The 24,373-nt window shown below is 39.5% G+C and overlaps 2 protein-coding genes across 3 annotated transcripts; one reads left to right on the top strand and one right to left on the bottom strand.

Moving 5' to 3' along the window:
• Nucleotides 1–124: 124 nt before the first annotated feature.
• GFM2 (GTP dependent ribosome recycling factor mitochondrial 2) lies at nt 125–18,131 on the bottom strand. 2 transcript variants are annotated; one of them, XM_015652261.3, is made up of 22 exons: nt 17,764–18,079; nt 17,458–17,549; nt 17,071–17,160; nt 16,443–16,527; nt 15,431–15,476; nt 14,342–14,439; nt 13,677–13,802; nt 13,191–13,279; nt 10,638–10,726; nt 10,338–10,398; nt 10,057–10,242; nt 8,169–8,249; nt 7,299–7,447; nt 6,635–6,775; nt 6,455–6,554; nt 5,731–5,920; nt 4,478–4,554; nt 3,821–3,959; nt 3,507–3,692; nt 1,986–2,101; nt 1,565–1,747; nt 125–1,030 (listed from the first exon to the last, which is right to left on the bottom strand). In XM_015652261.3, exons 3-22 carry the CDS (start codon nt 17,131–17,133, stop codon nt 902–904), a joined length of 2,334 nt encoding a protein of 777 aa, XP_015507747.1. In that variant the 5' UTR covers nt 17,134–17,160; nt 17,458–17,549; nt 17,764–18,079; the 3' UTR covers nt 125–901. The 2 variants fall into 2 exon arrangements, with proteins under 2 accessions (XP_015507747.1, XP_015507748.1); XM_015652262.3 differs by lacking the exons at nt 125–1,030; nt 1,565–1,747; nt 1,986–2,101 and adding an exon at nt 2,181–3,429 and having other exon boundaries at nt 3,462–3,692; nt 17,764–18,131.
• An 8-nt stretch (nt 18,132–18,139) lies between these two features.
• NSA2 (NSA2 ribosome biogenesis factor) lies at nt 18,140–23,879 on the top strand. The gene is made up of 6 exons (XM_015652290.2): nt 18,140–18,357; nt 18,565–18,752; nt 20,319–20,469; nt 20,794–20,973; nt 22,040–22,232; nt 23,600–23,879. Exons 1-6 carry the CDS (start codon nt 18,355–18,357, stop codon nt 23,665–23,667), a joined length of 783 nt encoding a protein of 260 aa, XP_015507776.1. The 5' UTR covers nt 18,140–18,354; the 3' UTR covers nt 23,668–23,879.
• Nucleotides 23,880–24,373: the final 494 nt, after the last annotated feature.

Raw genomic sequence — 24,373 nt, 5'->3', positions numbered from 1 at the left:
TAACCTTTCAGAAATAGGGATTCTTCACTGTGAAGTCATGAAACTTGATACCATAGAGTTACTAATTCCAGTTACTAATTTTCTTTCACTGAGGTTGAAGAATAAAGCTAAGATACTATTTAAATTAGGAGCAAACTATCTTTTTTATTTCAAAGTATCACTTGCCACTTTTTTAAGACACCAGATAATTGCAACCCATAGCAAACCAGAACCATTACAGATTAATTCACTAATTCCTAAAGGTACACAAACAAACCAACCATTTCTCAACCTAGTGCAGGGTGGTAGGTAATAATTACTGTCATGGAAAAACTACCTTTCTTGTATTTTTCTTTTTTGCACAGCTCTTACTTGATTTGCAAAAGTATCCGTTTCACTTGCTAAACTCAGGTAGAAATTACACCCAGTCCTGAACTCTGGTTCGTACCTGGGTTTTACCAGTAGAACTAACACGTGTAATTTGTACAGTGTAAAGTGCTTATTACCCATATCCTTTCATACAGCTGAAAACAAATCAAGATACAGAATGCCAAAACTGTGAAGTTATTTCAGTGATAGACAGAAATTTCACAAACTTTATTTACTAGATTAGGAAAACAGTTCCGGTGACACATTAAGATGGACTTAATGCTCATTTCTATGAAAACGATTTCCATCACTTCTCATTTCAGATGACCGCAAGATAAGAATTTGCAAAGCGACAACTTGTGGTTGCATCCCTGCTTTGCAATCACAAGGTTATGCCAGCAGAGCTGAGTCTCTTGAAGCTTCCTCCCTGGACAGTTAAAAACAGTCTGTTCATACAGCTGCTAACTCGTTATTTGCCATCACCAGTTGGTCCCAGACGAACACACTGGTGCACATACGAAAATATTTAACAGGAGGATAGAAAATACTGTTCCTAGAGAGTTCCCATCCTCCTCTGAAGAAGTGCACTTTGCTCTTGACTGCTTAGAGCTTTATAACTGGCAAGCTCCAATGTGAAGGTTGCTGAGCCTGATGTTAGAGAACGCAAAACTGTTGAGTAGCCCTGGAAAAAATGGAGAACACACATCACTCAAGTTAGGATAACGGGAAGATAAGTTAGCATAGAAGCTGCTTAGACCACAGAGAGAAAGAAAAGGAGTGTCAGAAATATACTAGTGTATAGCAACTATACTACACTATATATACTACACTAGTATACTAGTAAGTTAACTTTCCAATATTACTGTATTAGAATTGCAATACATGCATAAGTCAATAAAATCTTTTTTTATTCTCTGTAAAACCTATTGTAAAACCTTTTTTGTTCTCCATAAAATCTATTTTAGTAGTATTTCAGTAGTATTTACTACTTATCTAACTTAACAGCTGAACGAACACATGCTGCTTTAATAATCTGAATTGGGCATAAAAAAGCTACTCAATTTGTGGGCACTTCCAACCTTCAATATTTAAAATACAATTTTAAAACTCCATTCTAAATTTACTTATCCATGGCAAAAGGAAAAGTTAAATGAAGCCAAATATTTTAAAGAATATAAAAAAGATGAATTTTACCATTGGTAAGGTAATCACATACCATCATTTCTGCTAGTGGAACAGCAGCGACCACAACTCTGTTATCTTGACGGGACTGGATTTCCTGAATATTACCTCTCCTCTGTGCAAGATCAGCAAGTGCTGCACTGAGATGATCTTCACTTACTGTGATTTCTAGGTTCATCAGGGGCTCCAGTATTTGTATACCAGCTTTTTTCAAAGCCTACATGGAAAGGAAGGAAGTTATGCTGATGTACTCTTATGGGGTCTTTCTAAATTGACGTAAGTACTTAAATCACTGAAGCAGACTCAAACTCTCCAGTTGCAAAAGCTATAAATTTCCCAGCAAGTGCATTTCAAGGGCATACAAAGAGGAACAATGTCCAGATATTGATACACATATGTTTTCCCAGCAGTCTATCATGCTACTGTGTTAACAGCAGCTTACAGTTTTACTGTACCTTTTGCATGCAACGGGAGACACAGGCTGATACCATTGTGTGCGAGGTGTCTGGGTGCACTGTCAATGATTGCACAGTCACATCTATATCTTGAACTGGGAATCCCAACAGAGGTCCTGGGCAGCACCATAGAGAAGAGATAAAAATTGAAATAAAAACAAAACAAATATTTGTTTTTCAGAATACTAAGACGCATGCAAAAATTTTTCAGAATTAACTTGAAGTTTCTCACTTTGCTCTTTCCTTCCCTGTCCTTCCCCCATGTGGCTGCTTTTCCTCATTTTGAGGTTTTGTCATTATCTAACTTTGCCAAAAGTGACAAAGGAATGCAGACACATACTTTCTCACTCTCTTTATCAAAAGTACAGATCATTTTCAGAACCTGAAGCTCCTGAATGTACTCATCCAGACAGCCATTACCAAAAAGTTATTTTTAGATACATTTTATTATCTAAAACTAGTCTCTTGAACAAGACATCATTTGAAAAAGTAGGGAAAACTTTTGTTTAACCAGAAGCCAGAATATTTTCTGTATTTTCCTTCTGAACACAATATAATCACAGCAATGCCTCATACTAACACATAACCAAAACTCCAAGGCTAACTCACTTCCACAAAGGATAAATTAGTGTCCTAGGCAGATTACCTCCCTCCAACACAGGACTCTCAAACAGACCAAACTGTGTTAGACTAAATGTGAGGCCTGAACCACATCTGAGGAAAAAAACATAACTTTTTTTTAACAGAGAACACGTTTATTTTTTTAAAGCACTTAATGGCATCAATTTTAGGCTAGAGACAGCACAGTTCTGATGTTTCTTCAAGAAGCATAAAGAAAGCACATGGCTAAGAGATTCCACAGCCAAAGATGGGAGATGCTTTCAAATTCCACAAAACTACTTTGAAAAATCACTTCATGCTGGTTCTGAAAGGGAAATTCTCCTTTGTTAATCCATTACCTATTGATTTTACTGTAAGGCACTTTTCTGCCCGTAAGTTACTTAAGACTTCTTGTTTTTGATCAAAAGTCAAGGACACTTTTAGTCCTTTAGCAAACGCACACTTTGCAATTAGGTAAAGCTTTTTACTGAAAACCCATGGATTTAACATATTTGAAAATAAAAAAATTCATGAGCAACTGTAATAGAAGTGTAACACGTGCTAGCCTATGCAACCATTTTTGTTATATCACTATGGTTTACATGATGTCATAAAGCAAATGCCTTATCTCTTACACCAGATTAAAAAATAAACCAAAAGAACTCCAAACTCACTGTTGAGTGACTGAGAAGACATCAACCTTAAAAGCAAACCAAAGACACACTGACTTCCATTCCTGGCATAGAGAAAAAGGTGTCTGGCAACTTTTGTATTTGAAGACATTTTGCACCTTACATATATGTTAGTCACATGTATATGTACTATCTGTTAGTTTTCAAGCTACCAAGCAGCTTTTCCTTCTAGAAAATTGCTTCTTACAAAAATATTGGACCGGTATAGCTGACAGAGCATTTCCTTCACCTTGAACGCATGAATTTGTGATTCCATTTTCTACAGCTCCCTGGAGTTCTTTCGGCAGTACTTCACTGACATTCTCAGCATAGCTGATGATGGGTTTTGTTGTTGCTCCTTCTCCTGACCTGGGCCTCACCTCTACCTCTGCAGTTACACAGTGTCGTTTATCACCTACTGTTTTGTCCAATATATCTGTGGGGGGAGGGAAAAAATAATACATAAAAATCATCTGAAAGTTACTCTTGTATTGCTTAAAGTAAATCAAGCTACAAAAGCTTATAGCTTGAAAAAAAGATGTTCCTTCCTTTCACTCATTTTACCTATAGCTTGGGCTGCATTTAAGATGGTTTCTCGGTATGCTATTTGAAGAGGTCCCAAATAAGTCTCAATTCCATATTCACGTTTGATTCGGTCATGAATGATTTCTATGTGTAGTTCTCCCATGCCACAGAGGATAGTCTGGTGAGAAGATAATTAAGAGGGAAGTGGAAAAACATGCAAAACTCAGGTTTTAATACAAATTCTTTAGGCAAGGACTTGCATGCTTCTAATTTGTAAGAACAAATGCTTCTAATTCTAATGGTCATAATACTTCAAATTCTACGGACTCTACAGAAATACATTGCTTTAAGACATCTGACATAAACACCATTTAAGTGAGAGAGTTGTTACCAGTGCTATGCTTACCATAAAAAAGACAATCTTACCTAACCTTAAAAACTAAGTAATTCAAATTTTTTAAATACAGAATTGTCAAAAACATGCAGAGCATGGGGTGACATCCTCCATTCTGTAAAGCACAAGTGTGCAAGACTCCATTTTAGTTTCATACACAGAACCTTATACGTGTATCATAGGAACATTCAGAGAGCCCTTTTTATTAAAGAAAATCTCAATATGCAGATGAGCTAACTAAAGTGCAGTCTTGATGTTCTAAACTAATAGTTATAAGATGAGCAATACAAGATTCATCTTACTTGTCCTGTGTCAGGATCTGGCTTCACTTTTAAACTTGGATCTTCACGCTGAAGGCAACTCAATGCATTATCCAAGTCTGTACAGAAATACAAAACATTATATCTGAAGTTTATTTAATAATTTGAAGATCAGAGTAAGTGCCTAAATATCACTTTCCTAAAAACAATCAAAAAGATCCTAGAGGAGCATAGATTTTGGCAAAGTCAGCTCAAATTACAAGTAACCAGCAACTTCTGGTTTTATCCCACAAATTAACTGTGCTACAGTTAACTAATTTAATTATGATACATACTATTTTCAGAGTGATATTGTGTGCTTCTATGAAGAAAGACTGGAACCTACAAGTAATTCATGAAGTCAGTGAATAACTGATAAGGAAAATATCAACTGATTTACTTAAATATTTCAAGATGTGTTTGACATGAAATGGTCCAAATGAAAATGTACACAGTTTTTTATACAGGGTTTTGGGTTTTTTTCTAGTTCTCCATTATCTTAACTGCTGAGGAAAGCAGCAGAATGATGAACCAAGAGCTGAGACTGCATTAATCATACTTTACAGTCTTTGTGGGAGAAAAAAGCAACAAAAGCAAACAAAAGCAAACTAAAACATCCAAGCACCACAAAATCAATAAGACCTTATAACCCAGTGGTTCAGCCTGCAGACACATTTTCTACCTTACTCCATTCTGTCACAGTACATTGGTACTTATCCCTCCTCCTCTTTACCCCCAAACAAGCTCGAGCTTTGTTAGAACAAAGATACAGAATTTAAAGAGTATTTCCAAAAAGAGTTGAATTACCAAGCTATCTGGTATGGGTACTGTTTGGAAAGACAGTAAGATTACAGGATTATAAGGATGCAAGGATGAACCCTAACTAGACATAGAGAAGTCTTGGTATATGAAGACTTCATAGTGTAAAACTGTGAGTGCCAACTGAAAAAAAAAAAAAAAAAAAAGCCACATTTCAAGGTTATTTGCACTCAGGCCACTATGTACAGCCCACCACTGTAATTGCAGTTCAGAATGGGTGCCTCCATCCCTCTACTTTTAAATGAAGAACTACTACTTTTCTAGACACAAAAACTAGGAAAGTCATACCACTACTGCTTGACACTGTGATAGCAAAGGATATGGACAATCATGATCTGAAATATACCATCAGTATAAAAAACACCAGAAAGAACCACTAGATCACTGGCCATGAAGTTTGTACAACTCACTCATCCAGCTAGGTTGCTGCATTGTACCTTGCTGTCTGGCCATTGAAGGCGGTTCAATGGTACAGAAGAAGACAGGTTCAGGGATCTCAACACCTGCCAGCAGAAGACTGTTTACACCACTCACAGACCTCTTCTTTTCCCCAGCATCCCTTCCAGCTCGGCGTGCTGCAGCAACAGCTGAAGCCTTTGATGACACTATGGTATCTCCAGTGGCACTCTACAGATCAACACAGGAAGTGATGTGAAAAAAAAAAACCAACCAAAATCCCCAAACTCAAAATGTATGCCAAAGCTGGACACATTTTAGAAAATCTCTGCAAATGAGATTCATGCAGCCTATTCAGTCAGTAACAAATTATTAAACTAACAGAAGAAGCATGAAACACATTTATTTGAACGTGAAACTTGCTTTTGGGTAACTGATTTGGAACATCATTCCCCTTCCCCACAGAAGGTCTCTGTGACATTACACTGTATTTTAAAAGTTACAGTATTAATACAAGCTCAAACCCTAACAACATACAACTTCAGCTTTCAGTCCTTTCCAATCAGCACTGCAGTTTCCAAGTCAATTACTGGTATTTGCACACTGTGGTATTTAATTTTGGAGGAAGTATATCTAAATGTACTTCAAATAAAGCAAGTTTATATATATCACCATAATGAAGAACACATCTGAGATACAGTATCATAGAAGTAGAAAGCAAACCCGTGAAACAAGCTCCTTTACAGTATAAGTATTTTTCATTACCTGTTTTAACCCAACAGTCAAGGCAATGTTGCCAGGCATTAGTGACGGTATTTCAATTTGCTGATCAGCAAAAGGCAGGAGCAGCCGGCTCATTCTCTCTCTGAAAATTAAATTCTCTGTTACTCAGGACTTTAACAGGCATTCCAATGCTACATTGAACTACACCTCTATCTTACTCACGTGCAACTTTTGTTAATATTATATACAGCTGACTGAGGTTTCAATGAGCCTGAGTAAACACGAACAAAAACTAGTGGTCCACGACATTTATCATGAAGAACTTTGAATGCCAGGGCACACAGGTCATCCTTGTACCACTGCCTGCAAAATAAAAAGCACAACAAAATGCATACCTGTAGGATTAATCCACTCATACTCACATTTACCTAAATTTTCACTCATTTACGAGATGATGTTTCTTACTGCAATGCTAATGGAGGCAGATTCTCAGAAACTGTAATTTGTACTGAAAAATAATAATCTAAGTAATTCCAGCTCCAGTAAGACATGTAAGATGTTACGTGATTCAGACAGTACTAAACAGGATTCCTAGATAACATTTGTGTAAAATGAAAATGTCCTCAGATTAAAAAGACTTAAGAATTCCAAAGTGCAAGTTTGACAACTGGAAATAAATGCATCCAATTCAGGAAGAACTGACCAAAGTAGGTACAGTACTCAAGTGTATTTTTCTGTCTACACATTTCTACTATTATTTAATACCTAAAGAGGGTAAATACTTCTAAATAATATGAGTGCTTTGTTAATATACTTTTCTCCTTTTGTGTTTTCCTACTTATTTTTCCTTCTTTTCTTCTGAATCTCCTTTTCTATCTGTACTTACAGAAACTCATGTGAACGCTCATTAGGTGCAGGCAAGTACAGAGTAATAGCATCCAGTAATGGCTGCACCCCTTTGTTCTTCAGTGCACTGCCACAGAGCACAGGGACAGCCTTCTGAGCTAGCGTGATTCTGCGGATAGCAGACTGCAACTGCAAAAAAATAATTATTTTCTGTTAACACATGATCTACAATTTAGCCTTAAGTTGCACCCCAACTACGAGATACTGCTAACTAATCCCCAAAAAGCTAAAAAGTATGTTTGTAAATATAATATCACTCATCCAAACTCCTTTCACTGCTTTTTAACAAGGTCCAAACCATAAACCCAAACATTTAGATCCTTAACCAGAAGACACTGGTTTTAAGATTTCTAAACGTTTCACACAAATCTGCTGTTCTTGTTATAACAGTCCTTTTAATTCAGTATGTTGTAACTCACTGCTTTCAACATGCAGTGTCTAAAGTTCCAACCATTTCAAAGTAGCTGACATGCTATTTTTGTTGATGAGAATCAGCAGCTCTGTCACAAACTACAATAAGTCTATCTGAAAGTTCCATTCACCTTTCCCTGAACTCTTTTACAGCAGTTTAACTTTCAAAAAAAAATAAAACCCCACCTTCCTGAATAAATGTACCCAACTTTTAAAATTATGCCTAACATGCCTAAGAATCATCGCCCATCTTTATAACGTTCCTACTAACTCCAAACATATTGTGTTCTAAATCCATACTACTGTTAATTTACTACATAAGATAATGTGATCTCTTTTATTGAAAAATCTGAAAAATCATAATTTGCATGTGTCAAAGGAAGAATAACCCAAACCCTTGCAATGAGAGCTAGTAAATACTTGGAAATGTAAAATATACCTTGTCAGCTGGTATTAAGTCAAAATTTTCACCATTTTCTCCTAGAACCAGTTCAGCAAATTCATCATCCAGATCTGCAACCTTCAACAGAGCAGTTCTTTTATTATTTGGCATACAGCAGTTTCACAGAAAACTACTTACTTAGGATATATAGCTAAATACAGCAGGAACAAAGCCTTTAAAGACATCAGTAATTATAAACTCAAATAATTTAAAATTATGGAAATGAAAGCTTCAAGAAATGCATGGGGGGAAAAATACCCACTTATAAAGTTGCTGTCAAGCAAAACATCATTGAGAGAGAGGACGCTTTCTCCCTAAAATGGAAAAAACCTCCAGCCACACAGTGAAAGCTATGAAGGGTTTAACTGATGTACTTTGGTCCTGAAAACACAGGGAAGTCTGAAGTAAGCAGCAAGAAACCTTTGCAAGCCAACAGATACTGAGCAGGAAAAAACAGACAAGCATCAGGGCATTTTGGCCTTCTTCTTGTCAAGGGTTTGTAGGTCCCAGAGCATGTCTCTGTTTTCAAATTATCCCAGTTAGCTTGATATGTAACTTAACTCCTTAAACATCTCACATACATCCCTGCACTGTCACAGACTCAGGACACCCAAGCACAGGAAAGCACTTTGCCCCCTCTATTGGCTACAACATCAATTGGCCAAATTCTGAAATAAACCCTCGATAACCAACTAGAAGTCTTATCAAGTTAATAGTTAAAATGTGAGAGATAAAGGAAATAGTTCGTTTAATTAAGTGAAAGTGAAGTGTGCAAAAGGACCAGTATTCAAAATGCTACATTTTACAGGGTTTCTGATAAGGAATATTAACAGCATAGAATGCATTTTGAAAAATATTTTACAAACACAAAGTTATCTCAATTATCACACTACTGGTCCACCCCTTCCTCCTTCAGGAAGGACACAGAAAACAAAGGGAAAAAAATTAACGCTGTTCTTACAAACCTTTCTATCTGACAATATATTTTCCTAAGATAAAAGGCTGGGTATTAACATTGCTATTTAAAACCTACTAAATTTGAAAATCAGATTGTGTGTATGTTCTACTGAACACAGTGCAATATAAAACAGATCTCTCCAATTTCAAAGGAAATGGAAAGCTAGCATCATCCATTTATGCACTTCCACAGTGTTATTCAAAGTTGTGTGGAAGGCAGCCCTTCCAGCAAAAAGGACTGATTTGTGATTAGATTGAGCTGCTTCTAACACAGCAGTTAGTGCCATTTTGACCAGGCTGCAACATCCCATCCAGCTTCTACCTGTCACTTAGAGCACCATGGATACCCTGCAGGTTTCAAATCACATCTGTCACGCTTCTTGTGAATGTACCAACTATACTTTGGCATCTAAGACAGTAAAAACATTCTCTGCTTTTAGCTTCCCCAGCACAAAAGAGACTGACATATTGTAGGAACTCCACTGGAAAACCACTAATGGGGCTGGAGCGCAGCTGGAGGCCCAGAGAGATGGGTTTGTCTGTCTTGGAGAGGCTGAAGCAGGATGCAAATACTGTCTCTTACTATTTGAAATAGTGGCCCTGCTTCAGGCCACTGAAAACAGAATCAGATTCTCCTTAGAGGTACGTAATGAAAGCACCAGCATGCCTGTCCCAGCTTGTGACACAATAAAACCTCATTGGACATTAAGAAATGAAGATCAAGCACTGGGACAGGCTGCCTACAGAGAATCATCATCCTTTGATTTGAAAACTCAGCAAGCCTGAACAAGACCACCTAATGCAGAAATCAGCCCTGCTTTAAGCAGATCACTTAACCAGATACCTTCAGAGGTCCCTTTCAGTCTATTTTTCCTACTACTCTGGGTAATGGTTTTAAATGTATTATGTATTTACTTTAGAACTTTACTTGTTCTATTAAGGTATTTCTTGCATCCTGGACTTCTTGAAACAGGTTTGGATCGTCAGTCTCCAGCAGCAGCTTTCGCTCAAAATTTTTTCCATCATCCAAATCAGAAGTAGGTTTCCACATTATTTGCTCCTTAGTCACAACATCAACCAGTCCTCTGAAGGTCTTGGCTTCCCCAATGGGCAACTGCAAATAGAATGGAGATTTTAGACAGCTGAAAAATATTAACAAAGTAGTTCCATTCAAAAGAAAGGAAACAAGCATTTAATTTCTAAGCTTACCTGCAATAGTAAAGGTTTTGTCTTCAATTTTTGTTTTATGCTCTCAACAGCATATGTAAAACTACAGAAGAAGAACAGATACATAGTTACACAAAACCTTATGATATCAGTAAAACAGGCTCACCATTCCCTGTTTACTGCAAAAATTACTCCTATAATTACACAAAAACATACATTTGCATAACCAAAGGAGCATCTAGTAAGTATTGACATTAACTGGGCTGCTCTATGCTTAATTGGAAAATGCTAGGCATTCTCTTACAAGCTTTTTAGCAATTATTAAAATAACTGCCTAAATACCTTGCCCTGTTTTTGTCCATCTTGTTTAAAAAGCAAATCCGTGGTATCTGGTATTTGTCTGCTTGCCTCCACACTGTCAGAGTTTGTGCCTAAAGCCAAAGACAAAATGGAAACAGTGTCAACAGCTGAGCTATATGCTCCCCAACACCGCTGAAGGTCCTAGCTCAGAGTAGAAAAGGGAACTGTGCTGTGTGTTGTGACAATCCCATATCTAGCATCACAGATTAAGTCTGCAAACAGCTTTGTCTTGTCTCTGATCTGTTGTCATTACCTTTCCTGCACTATGGGCATGCAGGCATAGTGGCAACTTTTCTACAGGGCTGAATTACTGAAACATCTCACACTATAAGAAGTCCAGTCCTAGCCTGCCTCCACCTTTTCTGCACTCTGTTAAAAGAACCATTGGGGATGGAGAAAACCTGCCTGAAAATTACCTATTTTCTACATAAAACCTGAAAATGAGAAATTGACAGGTATTAATTTCATTCAATTTGTGGAGCTAAGCAGAAGTATTCACCTCAATCAACATTTGTAAAAGATAGCAACAAAACAACAGAAACATTCCAAACTTCTAATGGTAATCACACTTCTTTGCTGCTTACTACCATAGAAATTTCTTAGCACCATAGGATTTAAAATTACATGCTCAGCTTCCTGAAGCTGAATTTTGATAAAAGCATTGAGAAAGATAATACAGAGAAATATCTCTATACATTATTTCAGCCTAATTTAAGTCATTAGACATGGTGGGAAAATAACTGAGAGTGACTGGCAGTAAAATCAGAGAAAACTGGGAAGGTATATTTACCCTTCTCCTGGGGTGACTTTATGATACTGGTATCCCCAGTTGCCTGGTTTATGTTACATATTAAGTTCTGCACCTTTAACACTGGCTCTGAGAGTGAAGGGGGGAAGAAGAAGCCGCAGTTTGTGTTGAGGACAACATCACTCCCCCACATCCTGCTCCTGGACTGTGGTGTCTGCAGCATGGACAGACAGCAGGACACAGCTTCTCTTTTACAGTTAGTTAGTTTTAGCTAGCTGAGGAGTTCACTGGACTTTTTTTTCCTTTTTTTCTTGGATCTGTTCAAACCTGCTCTGGACTGAACACCCAGCCAAACCCCAGGAGCTCACACCTGTGGCCCACCGGGGTCTGGGCCTTGGCACTTTCCAGCACCAGAGGGACTGATAAGAGACTGAGTGAGCTGAGCTACACCACATGAAAAGGACTTTTCTTCCTTGATTTGCCATCTCATCGAACAGCAAGAGGTTTTATTTTTCAATATTATTCAATTTCTGTTAAATAAACTGTTTTTTTCCACTTTTCTCCGAGGAAATCTTTTTTTCCCAAACCAGCTGGGGGAGGGGCCACTTGAATTTGCTTTTCTGGGAGGACTCCCATTTGGAGGTTCTCTCCCAAATTTGCCCTAAACCAAGACAACACTCTAACAGAATTTGTAACTGTGGAAATTATAGGGTGAAATGCAGTTGCTACTTCCCAGATAGGTTGTGGTCAGCATGCTCTATTTCCCACACACAATACATGCTGACGGGGACTAAATGAGGCTGGAGCAGAGTGGAGACATTGTATCCAGGCTCTGTTGAAATCCTTGCAAAAGGGAGAACTCAAGGTGGTACCTTGCAGCTGATAAGCCACACATAGCAGCTGTCAACCAAGTGAGAAAAAAATAAGATATCTAGCTGCTGAACCAGGAACCATGGCAAAATCATAGACATATACCTCCATCTTAAAGGTGACCTCAGATGTAACACTGATATTACCCACCTACAAGGTACGACCACCCCCCACTGAATATGATGCATGACTCCAGTCACTCAAGCTCCACCTAAACACACAAATAGTATAAAAGTAAATTAAAAATGGGGAGAAGTTAGAGATTTCTGGGAACTTCTGGGATCAGACAACAGGCTGAACTTTTCTTCATTCCCACAGTCACATCTATTGGGTAAGAACTGTGCTCTATCCATGCTGAATGACTACATCAAGCTAGCAGCAGTTAGGTATTAGAGCTGGTTAGCATACTGCTTTGAAGACATTTTTGCAGCCAGATGCTGTCACCAGAAGTCTTCAAACCTTAACCTGTCAGAGTTTTCAATTACATTAACGAGGAGTGTTATTATATAAACTGTTAAGCCTGAGTCCTGTAAGGGTGCTAACAGTTGCTGGCAGCAGGTAACATACTGCACTGTGGAGGTCCAGGGTCTCTCTTCTGCTGTTGGCAGATCTGTCCCTGGATCTTTCCTGAGGCACCAACAGACCAGTTAAGACCATCCACCACAGGAGGGTGTCTTTCTGTTTGCATATGACCCCAAACAAGGTAGCTGAACCACACTCAGATCCATGGACTGTTCACTGAAGGATCCCCGGGTCCCCATAAGAGGATACTGACAGACTGAACTGGGCACAAGGGTCTCACCTTTCCTGGGGAACTGACAGACTAATCAAATACAAAGGGTTTGAGAAAATCTCTCCCCTTTCCTGTGACAGACTGCACACACACCTCCCCCCAAAAATCTAACAGTTGATTTTACCTCAACACCAGCTGAAGCATCAAACACTGCTACTGCTCCATCCAGTACTCTCAAACAACGCTCAACTTCTACAGTAAAGTCCACATGGCCTAAAAAACAATCTTCCTTTTATACCATCATAATTTAAACAGGCAATATTAACAGGTCATTACACATTACTTTTTTCTTTCAATTAATGTCAAAACAACTTTTTCTTTACTTGGAGGGAAATACACCTATCAGTCTTTGAAATAAACATCATTATTATAATGCAATCCTAGAACTGAGAACAATTTAATGCGGAAACATCTGAGCTCACTTTATATAAGCTAGATTTGGAATCAGCAAACAATAATTATCCAAGGCTGAACAAAGCTTAGTATCGGCATTTTTACCAATGCAATTAAACCAATTAAATTTTGCACCATATTTAAGACAAAGACACTCTGTAACATCCCACCTCATCCTCTCTCCCTTAATAAAGTAAGTACCACTAAAGTGCAGTACCTGGGGTGTCAATCAGATTGATTCTGTAGTCCTTCCAGTCAAATGTAACAGCAGCAGACTGAATGGTAATACCACGTTCTCGCTCTTGTGCCATAAAATCTGTCACTGTGTCTCCATCATCAACATCTGCAAACAAGAAGCAGGATTGGGTAATTCACAATTCACAAGCCTAACTTCTTCTATCAGTCATATACAGTAGAGAACAGGGTATAAAATTTAAAAGGTCAAAAAGAAATACAAACAGAGGGTGCTGTGGCCATTTCAAACTAGAAGAATTCTATTAAACTTGGTGTAGCAAGGAATTCTTCCTGTGCCATGGCTTTCAAAAGAAATGGACACATTTTCTTACTCTGGTTTCTTCACCTATCAAAAAAGAACTCAAGAAATTTTACCAGAATGGCCAATGAGCAAGCAGAAAAATAAGGAGATTCTCTAATTAAATGTTAAACGAAACATAATGTGCTGAAAGTAAAAGAAAAATATCAACCTGTAGTAACAGAAAGCAAAATTGCCTTAGTACATAAAAAAAGCAACATGCCTTAAAATTCATTTAAACTGCAGCACAACTGCCTCCTACATGAGGTATTCCACCAGCAACTGTACAGCATGTAATTGTACACTATTCAATTTCTTCAACCTATTGAAATACAGAAAGCATTTCTAACCTCCAAGTGATCTTATATATCCAGAATAATATAGCATTCTCTCTGTTGTCGTAGTTTTGCCTGCATCAATGTGGGCCATAATGCCAATGTTTCGGATTCTGCATAAAGTGAAAACATTGTGGTTAGTGCAGTAATTCTTTAATCCTGTGATAATTCTTATTTGCATAAATAGCTAATATTCCCCCAGAATAGCACACCAGATTAATAGCATTGCTCCTCTGCTGCATATCCGATATGGTGAACATTCTAACACTGAAGAATGTCAGTATTGATATGGTGGATTTTCTTCAAATCAGTAGTAATGAACAGTGTTGCAACAGGTTTCCAGGCTCCACTTCATGGAAAGCCCCTTCTTTGGGCTCATGCTCATCCATCTGCCCTCCCAACAAACAGAAACAGCCCCTCCCCTCTCATGTCCATCAGAATCCCTGACACCTGGTGTCCTTAACAACTACTGCATATAAACCTTTATACCCCAAATACAGCACATCCCAATTCCCATGAAGTTGTCCTTGATCTGGTTCAGCCTACTTTTTCTTCCTGAAGTACCTCACCCGTATCTTCCAGAACTGCTTCGCTTGCTCTGCGCAGCACAGGCCTGTGATCAGCCCCATGTTCGCCATTAACGCTGCCTTGACCTCACCCTCAGGTACACCCTACCCTCAGCAGCCTTCCAAGGGAACTTCAGCCCTAAGGCATGTCTTTGGCAGCTTAGCTCCTAATTGCCTTGCCCATGTCTACGTAACATGGCAGAGTGCTTCCATAAACACAAAGCACACAGACTTGCCCACCACAGTGGTCCAGTTGCCAAGACATCCTTCCGCCTTCTTCAGCTCCCAGCAACACTGTGGATTTGGAGCTTCCCTAACAGCCTGGTTTTGGTTATGATGGTGAAAACCAGAGACAACACAGGACCTCTGTGCCACCAGCAAGCACTCTAAATTGAAATGTCTCAAGGGTAGAAGTGAGCAAGTACTAATTTTATATTAAACATGCACATGAGACAGGCATGGCAACAACCTACAATTCTTTATCTCATCAACTTCTCTGACTGAAGTTACATCCCAGCAATAAACTAGCTTGATATACCTGGATATATGAGGATTAATGACAGAATGCAGAGACTTAACATCTCCTGGAAACAAACAAAATGAAATAACTTTTCAGACAGAAGCAAATGTAGAAGTATATTTAAGAAAACTTCTAAAATCCTTATTCAAAAAAAAAGATTCAGAGCCACAAATCACAATAATCTGTAATCTCTACCACCTCAAATTTTTAAAGATACATACTTAATTTTAAACAAACCTCTGCCCACCTCAAAAAAAATGAGAAATGCTTGAAAAAACAGCTGTAATTTAAAAACAACAGGAAAAAGCCAACACAGGACAGGATCGTCATCTTACTCTGCAGAAGCATGCTTCAGTTCAAGACAACTGTAATGCTGACATTCATCTGAACTGGTGATAGATGATAAACTTGAAAAGTTATTTCTTCTTTAAACCTTAAAGCTATACAGCATAACTCTCAGGGATAAAAGGCAAGCTGACCTGTGTTAAGAAAATATGGGACTGGGAAGATTTTAATCGCTATTTTCTTGCAAAATAGATTCTTTCTCACACAGTTCAGCTGTAAAATAAGTTGTCAATGTAATTTTTCACAAAACTAACCCAAATTCAGTTATTCAAGCTATTGAAGTTGTGTTTCAGGCCACACAGAATTCAACAATATTTTAGCTGACATTCCTTCACCGCCTGCAGATCATCTATCTCATCAGAGACACATTAAAGTAGCATCTTACAGGAACCCTTAATGAGGGGTTCAAGCACACTTCACAACTGACCTGACTTCCTATAACATGTACCTTTGCTTATTATTGTTTTCTAAAGGCTACATATTGTGAATCTACTCAGCAAGGAGTAGCAACACAAAACTCTTCAGTCCTTGAGCCGTTTAAGTGGTCTATTCATGTATTAAATTCTATAAAGAATAACCAAAAGAATACAATAGGACAGAAAGTATACAGAAATAGAAAGTATTTTTTATTCTTATTCACGTTAAAATTAATCCTTACTATAAAGAAAACAACATAAACTTATACCTGGTGGAGAACTGTAGTTTCTCAGACTGCAGTTTAGCTGTGTCACACCCATGATTCTCATTTTTGTATTTCTGAAATACATGCACTTGAAAGAAAAAAAGAATCACACAGAATGTTTATTGTTACAACTAGCTACTTTGTAACAACATTTTTAGGCATTGTAGAAAAATAAACAGAAAAAACAAATCTACAAGAACAAATATTATTCTCAGGTATTATATAAGATGGAAACATTTACTATTTAAGAGCACATGCTTAAAGATGATGTCCACACTGAGGTCTGAGCCAAATTTGATCCCCATAATATCTGGGATATTCAGTAAAAATTTATGGCAATATCAAAATATTTTTAATAGGCAAAATTTTTTAAATAAATCTAATTATTTGTGTAAATAATTTAACAATGACAAGAGTTAAGCAGTCAAAAAAATACACAAAAATTACAAATTCAATTCCCAATTCTGAAGTCCCATTCCAACACGAAAATATGCATTGTCCACAGGCCAACTGTTAAAGACAAAAAAAAAAAACTCAAACAGAAACCAATACCCCAATTAAAGAAGTTTACTCAGAATAACCCAAGTGTTTCCCTTGCTCATAGATGAAGTATCAAAACTGGGAGGTTTACCTTATTGCACAAACTTGATGGCTTCAATACACTCGCTGAAAATTTCCCCATAATTTTCAACATTCTGGCTCTTGTCTCTAAAGCTGCTCCCTGGCAAGGTAAGTAAACATTGTACAAAATGTTTATGCAAGGAACAGGACGATTATGTTCCTTTGACATAACTCAATCACAAAACTTCATTCTTTTTGATGGGAAATTAGGTTAACATTTTTCAGGCTATTGTTTTGTAACTTAAATCAGTGCCAGATCCGTAATAATAATGCTATTAAGCCTTAACAATGCAGCATAAATGCATGTCCACAAACAGTAAATATATTTCTCATGGAAATAATATATTTCTCAAGGAAACGTTACAGTAGAATAATGAAAATAAGAATTAACACTTACTCTCAGGTAAGCTCCAGAGCGTCGATTATTGGTGTGCAAAGTGCAAATAGCTTTTCTAGTCTTGAAGAATGAAGGATTTTAGGGCAAAGTACCTGTTTAGATCAGAAACAATTGAAAATATTAAGTACTATGACCTTTTAAGCATAGCCAAAAACCACTGCAACAAAAAGCCCAAGTGCAGCAGCGTCAAAAGCATCCCTACATGGATGCTGACTATCTGAGGAGACGTCACTGTCCAGCTGCCTTGACTTTATGCTTCGTAGTAGTTTCACAGTGAAGAGTACGCGGCTGAGGGCACACGCTCACCTCCGCTCCCTCATCTCGAGCCCACACGTCTCCCGATGCTGCCGGCGCGCTTTGCTGACCGGGGGAGCGCGAAGGGCGCGGTGTCTTCACGCTGCCCGTGACGAGTCCTCAAGCCGAGCCCAGCCGAGTACAGCCAAGGGCCGATCCTCGGTAGCTCTCCGCAAAGTGACACCGCCTCGTTCGGCGCGTTACGAACCTTCGCGGCGTTTCTGAGTCAGTTCCGGATCACTTTCAGCCCCCTGGACCTCCCAGCAGGCCCAGCCCGGGACCGCGCCGTCCCGGCCCTATCAGCACGGCCGCCGGAAGGCAACCTGCTTCTCCCTTCCCCGGCTACTTCACCTCCCTCCCGCGTTCCGCTCTCCCGTCACAGCCTGACAGACCAGGCAGCAAAAAGCGACTCTTCGGCCTCTCCCGTTCCGTTTCTCCCCCCCTCCCTGGCCTCGTCAAGCCCAGCGTGAAGTCCTCGAGGGGCGCGGACCGCCGCCTCTCCGCCGGGAGCAACCAAAGCGGCGCGGGGGACAGTTTCCAGCCGGAGCCCTTTCCCAAGAGGCCCGCCCTTTCCGCCGCGGAGGAGGCCGCGGGACTGCCGCCATGGTGGGAGCCGGGGACACGGGGTGCGGGGCCGGGGCGGCGGGATGCAAACGGCGGTGCAGCGGAGGGACGGGGAGGCTGCGGGAGGCCGGGCGGGCCCCGCAGTGAGGGTTCCACCGTCGGGCCGCCGCCTCGCCGCGTGTGGCGGAGGCGCCGTCCCCGCCCCACGGGCAGCCGTGCCCGCTGACCGCGCTGCCTTTGTGCCCACAGCCGCAGAACGAGCACATCGAGCTCCACCGCAAGCGCTATGGCTACCGGCTGGACTACCACGAAAAGCGGAGGAAGAAGGAAGGCCGGGAGGCGCACGAGCGGTCCCGCAAGGCCAAGAAGATGATCGGGCTGAAGGCGAAGCTGTACCATAAGCAGCGGCATGCCGAGAAGATACAGATGAAAAAGACGTGAGTGTCCGCTTCCTCTCTGATAGCGTCTGAAGAGTCTTCCTGACTCTTGAAGGATGAGACGAGACGTTGATACTGTTACAAAGAGCGCTATTGCTTGGGTCACATGTTATGGTCTTAAATAGCGATCAGGCTGCAGAAGCGAGGGGGCTTTCACGTTTCAGAGGCCCTCTATTTTAAATTAACGTTAACAATTCCGCTGCTCAAAGTACTCCCTGAGGGAAGATACGTATTAACCGTGACTAGTGTAATCATAACAAAAAAAGTGAATGCATTTTCGTGGAGCTTTTATATCAACTGGTGTGTTAGTGTAGCAAGAGGCAGCTCACATTTTTTAATGGTTAATAGAAAACGTACTGTAGCATATGCAGTATTTAAGCAGAAGGTGAAGCCTGTTTTCAAGGATAAACAGCAGTGTCAAGCATAGACAAATAAAAGCTTTTCTCTGTAAATTTTATCCAGAACTTGAAATCAAAACTGTTAATGATGCCTGAAAGCTAGACAAGAAAACAGTACTCCATAATATAAGGCCTACAGAGCACATACTTGTTTGTCCAATGCCAGGAATGAGTGGGATAGCTCCACCACAAATTCACCTGTCCATTCTTTGCGCAGTACAAGCTTTTATACTTTTCTTACTTAATGTGCGTGTTATACTTTCCTAACCTCCATATTGCAACATATTTTCTAATTATGTGATTATGTAAGCCCTTGTAGCACATGCATGGTTTCTGCACGAAGTGGTCATCAGCCTCTGTGTGGTTGTTTTTGATGAAAGCTCCTAAGTCTTCCTCGGGCTTGAACTTTCTACCCCTGCTTCCTGCACATGCTCTATAAGATTGTTTAAATAGCCAGCGGTTAGCCTTTGCAGTTAGCTTGTTCTGCTGAACTTTCTGATTTCTAAAAGGTGCTTCATTCACATACCCTATTACAAAGTAACTAGTTTTTTTCTGCATAGCTCCAGCTTTTTGCATAGCTCAAGCATTATCCTGCTACCTAGGCATCTTTAACAGTCTCACTAATTGCTACTGAACTTCATACCTGTCCACCGTGTTGTTTTTGCTGCTTTCAAAGTGTAGATGTTTTCCTCTGCTACTTTTAAAGATAATGGATTTATTAACCCATTATTAGTTTGTGTGTAATTTCTTCCACCCAGTAAATGACCTCAAAATTAACAAAACTTGTCCCTTTTAAAAACACACATTCCTCACATATATAAGCATTGGTATCAAATCTCAGAAGAGGAGTAGAATGGTTTTTTTTGTCAATACAGAGGAAGGCTACTGTCTCTCAAAATGGTTGCCTTTACTTTCAGTCACTCAGAAATTCCTTAAAGAGGTGCATGTCTTTCTTGTCTTCCTGTCCTGGTAGGAAGTGACAAGATTAAGTGAAGTGAGTAGTTTACCTTGAGAATTATTTAGTGTTATTCCTTAAATATAAATACATAATACTTCACAAATACCTCTTAAAGAAAAATTTGAGGAGGCGCAGACTAAGTTAAAATGGTATATCTAAAAATAAATCCTTTTTTTTTATGCTGTTAATATTGATTTTCTTTCTTTGCAGCATTAAAATGCATGAAAAGAGAAATACAAAGCAGAAGAGTGATGAAAAAACACCCAAAGGAGCTGTACCAGCATACCTGCTGGACAGAGAGGGCCAGTCCCGGGCCAAGGTCCTCTCTAACATGATCAAACAAAAAAGAAAAGAAAAAGCTGTAAGTAAATGTATCAAAGTTCAGATACCTAAAATTACATGTAACAATGACCACTTTGTACTGCTGATGCTCAGGTTACCTATCAGCTTTCAAGCAAAGAGTAATTAAAACATGAAATCTTGAGTAACTGAACAGTTTAGGACAATGTGAATATATGCAGTATCTTGACTTTTGGAACTTTTACGTGCTAATTAAAGTAAGTGGCTATGAGTTACGTGTACTTCACAGAAATTTGATTTTATGCTTTGGTTTTTTCCCCCCTTTCATTTAACTACATGACATGTAAGAATACTGACCTTTTTTTTTGTTTTACCCTCCTTCCAGGGGAAGTGGGAGGTTCCTGTGCCAAAGGTTCGTGCACAGGGAGAAACAGAAGTTTTAAAGGTGATTCGTACAGGAAAGAGAAAGAAGAAGGCATGGAAGAGAATGGTTACGAAAGTTTGTTTTGTTGGAGATGGCTTTACTAGGAAGCCTCCTAAGTACGAGCGATTCATTCGACCAATGGTAATGTTTTGGAGCCTTAAAGAACATTTAAAAAATAATTATTTTGGTTTACTGCTTTGCTTTTCTGTGGTAAAGAAGCTTTCTTGTAAGATAATGCACTTGATCTTTATTCATGTAGAACATTCCTGTTAGTTTCTTTGCAAAAGAATAAACTTCAAATAGCATGGGGAGTGGGGAGATGCCTCTACAGTCCCAGTTTATATTGAAGTACCTGCTTTTATTCCTGTAATTCAGATGTGTCCCATAAGTTAAAGCTACAAGCTCTCAAATTAGCACGGAAAAGGCTTTATCTAAGGTACTTTGCATAGCTTTTAAAGATGTAGGTGTCTTTTCCAATCTGCTGTGATTCTCTGCACTGCAGAAGCCTGCTTTGTTCTAGGACTTCAGAATTCCCTCCTTTTGGCCTAAGTAGGCTTGAAGCACAGTTGTGACTGTGTGCAAGGGAAAAGCTGTGCTTCCAGCTTTACTTACACAGTTGCAGGGCCAGTGCCTGGGCTCTATCAGTCTGGCAGCACACAGGCAGAAAAGGTGGATTCAATGAGATAGTGTTTTTTTTTATATAGATACCCATTCCTTTCCCTTACAGCAACCCACAGTCACTGTGCAGGCTGCCTGTTGAATTGTACTTTACTACTAGTTTAATTGTCTCACACAGCAGCCTTGGAAAAATTTTTTTGACACAGAAAAATTTTTGGTACATAATGGTAAAGTACCCTCTATGAAGTACAGATCACTAGATAAAAGTGCTGTATGAGTATTTCATATTTTTTGTACTTCCTTCTTGGAACAGAAGTTGTCCAAGGTAACAAGTATTATTGTTGGACTACATCTAAAAACTGACATCCTGAAAACATACTTGGAAAGCTTTATCTTGTCATTAATCAGGTTTTAAAATGTCTGGCAGTCTACAATAGGTAGATGGCATTCTGTATTTCAGGTTGTTTCATTCTTTCCAGTCTCTCTAGACATATAAAGATGAGGACATAATTCTCAAAAGTGTTTAACTAGATCGGTTGTGAGAGCTTAAAGCAAATACTAACTCATTCTAACACTCTTTATTCAACAGGGCTTACGTTTCAAGAAGGCACATGTGACACACCCTGAACTTAAAGCTACATTTTGCCTACCTATCCTTGGTGTAAAAAAGAATCCATCATCTCCTTTGTATACACAACTGGGAGTAATTACTAAGGGCACCGTCATTGAGGTGAACGTGAGTGAGCTTGGTCTTGTGACACAAGGGGGCAAAGTTATCTGGGGTAAGTAAGTTTAACTAGTTATACTGCAGAACTCCTTTTTAAAGATTTTCGTCTTTATTGCATAATGTATTGTTAAGACCTCATTCTCTAGTCATAATTGATCTATTGTTAAAAGTTAGGTTTGGGCTGTAGCAGAAGCAATAATAGCAACTCTAAAAATAGAAGCTTTAAGTGTTAATATTAGGTGTTCCATTCACACTTCCAAAATCAAGTTAGATGAAGTTCAGAACAAAGACTCAGATTGCTTGCCTGTCATGTTGAGCAATGCCACAAGTCTGAAACCATGTGAATCATGAACAATTTAATTACATTTGCAGTGGAAGTTCTGTGTAGGAGCCTCATTAACTGATTCTGCACCTGGGGTGGGGCAGCCATATTTGTGTGTATGGACTGGGGAACAGGCTGGAAAGCAGTGCCATGGAAAGGAACCTGGGGGCCCTGGTTAATGGCAATCTGAACATGAGCCAGCAGTGCCCTGGCAGCCAGGAGGGTCACCCATGTCCTGGGGACATCAGGCACAGCATCAGCCAGGCAAGGGAGGGGATTGTCCTGCTCTGCTCTGGGGCAGCCTCATCTTGAGAGCTGGGGACAGCTCTGGGTGCCAGAATATAAGAGAGATATAAAACTATTGGAGAGTGTCCAAAGGAGAGCCACAAACACGCTACAGAATCTGGAGGGGACACTGTATGAGGAGAGGCTGAAGTCACTTCGTTTGTTCCACCTGGAGCAGAGGAGACCTCACTGGTCTTCAGCATCCTCACAAGGGGAAGCTGAGGGGTGGATCTTCATCTCTTCACTCTCATGACCAGTGACAGGACTTGAGGTAACAGCACAAAGCTGAGTCATGGAAGGTTTAGGCTGGATATCAGGAAAAAGGTTCTTCAGTGGTTGGACACTGGAACAGGCTCCCCAAGGAAGTGGTCTCAGCATAAGGCTGACAGTTCAAGAGGCATTTGAAAAATGCTTTCAGGCACATGGTGTGACTCTTGGGGGTGTCCTGTGCAGGGCCAGAAGTTGGACACAATGATCCTGATGGATCCCTTCCAACTCAGCATATTCTGTGATCTTCATAAGACCAGACTGCCTTCCTGTAACAGAGAGGTTCACATGGACAGTAGGAAACCTAAGAATTTTATTTGTTAATCCTCTCAGAACTCTTAAGTGATATATTTATGAAAAAGACCTTGAATGTAATGTTTTGAGAACAGAAGTTTACAGCTCAGTAGAAGGTAGATTCAGATTTCAAAATGCATTTGAGTCCCTGTACTTCAGAGACTTGTTAATTGAATTTGCAAACATAGAAAGACCTAATCCATATGAATGATTTCCAGGGTTTTTTTACACATGTAATTCCCTTTTCTCTCTAGGAAAATATGCCCAGGTAACTAACAATCCGGAAAATGATGGCTGTATTAATGCAATTCTTCTTGTTTAAATTGGATACCAAGAGTTGGATGTGGGCATCTACAAAATAAGTGGACTTTACCCAAATTTACAAAATCTTTGGAACCTTCAGCCATTCTGTAACAGTGACCCCACAAGCCGATGAGGAACTTCAGCCAGAAACAACTGCTCACATTTTTATATTTATGTTTGCTCAGCTGAACATTGTCCAAATAAAGATATTTAATTTTCATGCTTTGTTCACATGGTGTGGATTTGGTCTGAACTTTCTTGGTGTTTTTACAGTAGCAGTGTCCTTAGGTGTGTTGTACCTAATTCAGGTCACATTCCCATAGGGGAAATTTCCCATATGGGAAATACAGCCACTGTCTCACACAATGTCCTGCTGTAATAACCAAAGTTACAGAAGACTATGTTAATTTGTATTCGACTTCTGGGAAAGCAGAAGAGCTGGGAGGCTGCAGCTGGAGCCTTACTGCAGACTGACATAAGAAATTAAGCACCAAGTTTGATATTTGCCCCTGCAGAATCACGGGCATGGGAAAACATGAGCAGGAATGGGGTTGTGTGTTATGAATGAGTGTTTGAGATGGCTTAAAAATCACTGGGGCAAGGGCACCAGAGAGAAACATTTAATATTAAGCAACAGCATGACAAAGTTCATTGGCAAGATTGACTCTACAAGACAGCTAAGGCATAAGATGTCAGCTATGGAAAAAGGAATGCAAAAATCAAAA

This window comes from Parus major, chromosome Z, assembly GCF_001522545.3.
Source record: "Parus major isolate Abel chromosome Z, Parus_major1.1, whole genome shotgun sequence".
Lineage (NCBI taxonomy): Eukaryota > Metazoa > Chordata > Aves > Passeriformes > Paridae > Parus > Parus major.
Note: the sequence above shows the minus strand (reverse complement) of the source record. Positions and strands in the feature narration are given on the sequence as shown.

What these genes read in the sequence shown, in the direction of transcription:
- GFM2 (XM_015652261.3), bottom strand. Translation starts at nt 17,133, where the DNA reads ATGTTGAAAATTATGGGGAAATTTTCAGCGAGTGTATTGAAGCCATCA. An exon ending in ATATATAAGATCACTTGGAG is followed by an intron (nt 13,803 to 14,341) that starts GTTAGAAATGCT and finishes TCTTGTTTGCAG; the next exon opens with ATGTTGATGATGGAGACACA. An exon ending in CACAAATTCATGCGTTCAAG is followed by an intron (nt 2,102 to 3,506) that starts GTGAAGGAAATG and finishes GGTGCTGCCCAG; the next exon opens with GACCTCTGTTGGGATTCCCA.
- NSA2 (XM_015652290.2), top strand. An exon ending in AAAAAAGAAAAGAAAAAGCT is followed by an intron (nt 20,470 to 20,793) that starts GTAAGTAAATGT and finishes CCCTCCTTCCAG; the next exon opens with GGGAAGTGGGAGGTTCCTGT. An exon ending in AGCGATTCATTCGACCAATG is followed by an intron (nt 20,974 to 22,039) that starts GTAATGTTTTGG and finishes TTTATTCAACAG; the next exon opens with GGCTTACGTTTCAAGAAGGC.